Source organism: Elephantulus edwardii, unplaced genomic scaffold (assembly GCF_000299155.1).
Source record: "Elephantulus edwardii isolate Elephantulus edwardi_28Jun2011 unplaced genomic scaffold, EleEdw1.0 scaffold00111, whole genome shotgun sequence".
In the NCBI taxonomy this organism is placed as follows: Eukaryota; Metazoa; Chordata; class Mammalia; order Macroscelidea; family Macroscelididae; genus Elephantulus; species Elephantulus edwardii.
Genome location: NW_006399861.1, coordinates 9,547,690 through 9,549,506, shown reverse-complemented (window position 1 = coordinate 9,549,506; position 1,817 = coordinate 9,547,690). Strand labels below are relative to the sequence as shown.

General features: G+C 38.1%; 1 protein-coding gene across 1 annotated transcript; it reads right to left on the bottom strand.

Moving 5' to 3' along the window:
* Nucleotides 1-726: 726 nt before the first annotated feature.
* LOC102851576 (meiosis expressed gene 1 protein homolog) lies at nt 727-1,046 on the bottom strand. The gene is made up of 2 exons (XM_006892144.1): nt 918-1,046; nt 727-864 (listed from the first exon to the last, which is right to left on the bottom strand). The coding sequence occupies exons 1-2, from the start codon at nt 1,044-1,046 to the stop codon at nt 727-729; spliced, it is 267 nt and encodes an 88-aa protein (XP_006892206.1).
* Between the last annotated feature and the right edge of the window lie 771 nt (nt 1,047-1,817).

Genomic DNA, 1,817 nt, shown 5'->3' with positions numbered 1-1,817 from the left:
TGCATGCATGTGATATTGATATTGTTCTATAATTTCTACACTCTGTTGGATCACCTTTTTTTGGAATAAGAATAAATATAAATCTCTTCTAGTCAGTTGGCTAGGTGGTTGTTGTGCAGATTTCTTGGCACATCCTGGTGAGTCTTCCCAGGGCTACATCTGTTTGTTGAAATATGTCAGTTAGTATTCCATCAATTTCTGGGGCTTTATTTGTTGCCAATTCCTTCAGAGCAGCTTGAACTTCCTCCTTTATCACCATTACCTCTTAAACATGTTTCATGAAATACTTCTGTGTCAGCCAGTTCTTTTTGATAGGGTAACTCTCTGTACTCTTTACATCATCTGATGCTTCTTGGATCATTCAACATTCTGCATTTTGCATCCTTAAGCATTGCAACTTGAGGCTTGAATTTGTTTTTCAGTTCTTTTAACTTAAGAAATGCTGAGGGAGTTCAACCCTTTTGATTTTCTGACTCCAGCTCTTTTCACATTTCATTATATTTTGCTTTATCGAGCTGCCCTTTGAAATCTTCTGTTCAGCACCTTAACTTCTTTTTTTTGGTTCCTTTTACAGCTCTTTAATTTTGGATGATTTACGTTCCTCCCTGGGATTCAGGAGCTTCAGATCCTGAATTTTCCACACTTTACCATTTGAATGACATATTGTCTTTAATAAATCTCTTTAATGCCCTTTAACAGAGATGTTTCTTTACAACAGAAGAAAGCCTAATAAGCATAAGTTTTCACTTTGTGGACTTCCTTATCATCACATTCCCTGTGTCTGTTGTAGTAATAGAAAGTATTGTCCCTTCTCTGCAGTTTCTTCACATAGCCTGTCTCCGGCCAATGATCTACCATAGAAACCTCTGCAGTTTCTTCACATAGCCTGTCTCCGGCCAATGATCTACCATAGAAACTTGTTTCACTTGTTTATATTCAATCTCATCTCTATATCCTGCTTGTTGAAATCGGTACAGATTTTTGATCTCTTCTGACCACTTTTTGGCACGACTTATTGATTTTGGTTTTGCATCACAACTAGCCATGGCTGCTGAAGTCTTTTTATCAGTGATTTTTTCTTCACTATCTTGTGGCTGGGGCACAATGGTTTCTCCTTTTTCCATTTTCTTACTTGCTTGGAGTCACTCAAAGCAATGCCATCCATTTACTCAAGTCATTGTGGTGCACTGTCCTGAGAACAAGGACCACAATGGCAGGTCCGGGTCTGGGCCACCTTAACTTCTTGAATCCCCACTCCGCTGCCCTTTGCTTTGGCTTCTCGGCACTTTCATGAAATATTCAGAGTCTCCTCAGACATCCATCTTGGTCTTTTCCCCCCTCCTTTGTCATTGTAATGACCTTTTGCATTCTTCCTGGATGATATTCTTGATATCCTCCCACAGCTCATTTGTCCTTTGCTTATTAGTGTTCAAGTCCTCAAACCTGTTCCTGAGAAATCATCGTTTCTGAATTCAAGTGGGATAGACTCAAATTTTGGTTCTCATGGATTTAATTTTCTTTTTTTTAAAGGAAGCATTTCTTTAGATGCTTTGAAGTATCAAATTCTATAGCTAGCTTTCCAAGTTTTCCTATTATTTGACACAAAACAACTTATCCCCGAAACACTTGAGTGCAATGCATTTCAGATATATTAAGATGGTGTTAGGTTTTGATGGCCTTCACCAAAGCAAGTCACCCAAATAAAAACCACAAAACAAATACCAAGGAAGTGTAATGGAAACTTGCATTAAAATCAATATTACTACTAAATTCCCCTCAGAACTGTCTAACATGCAGGGTTCTTCAGTATTAATTGG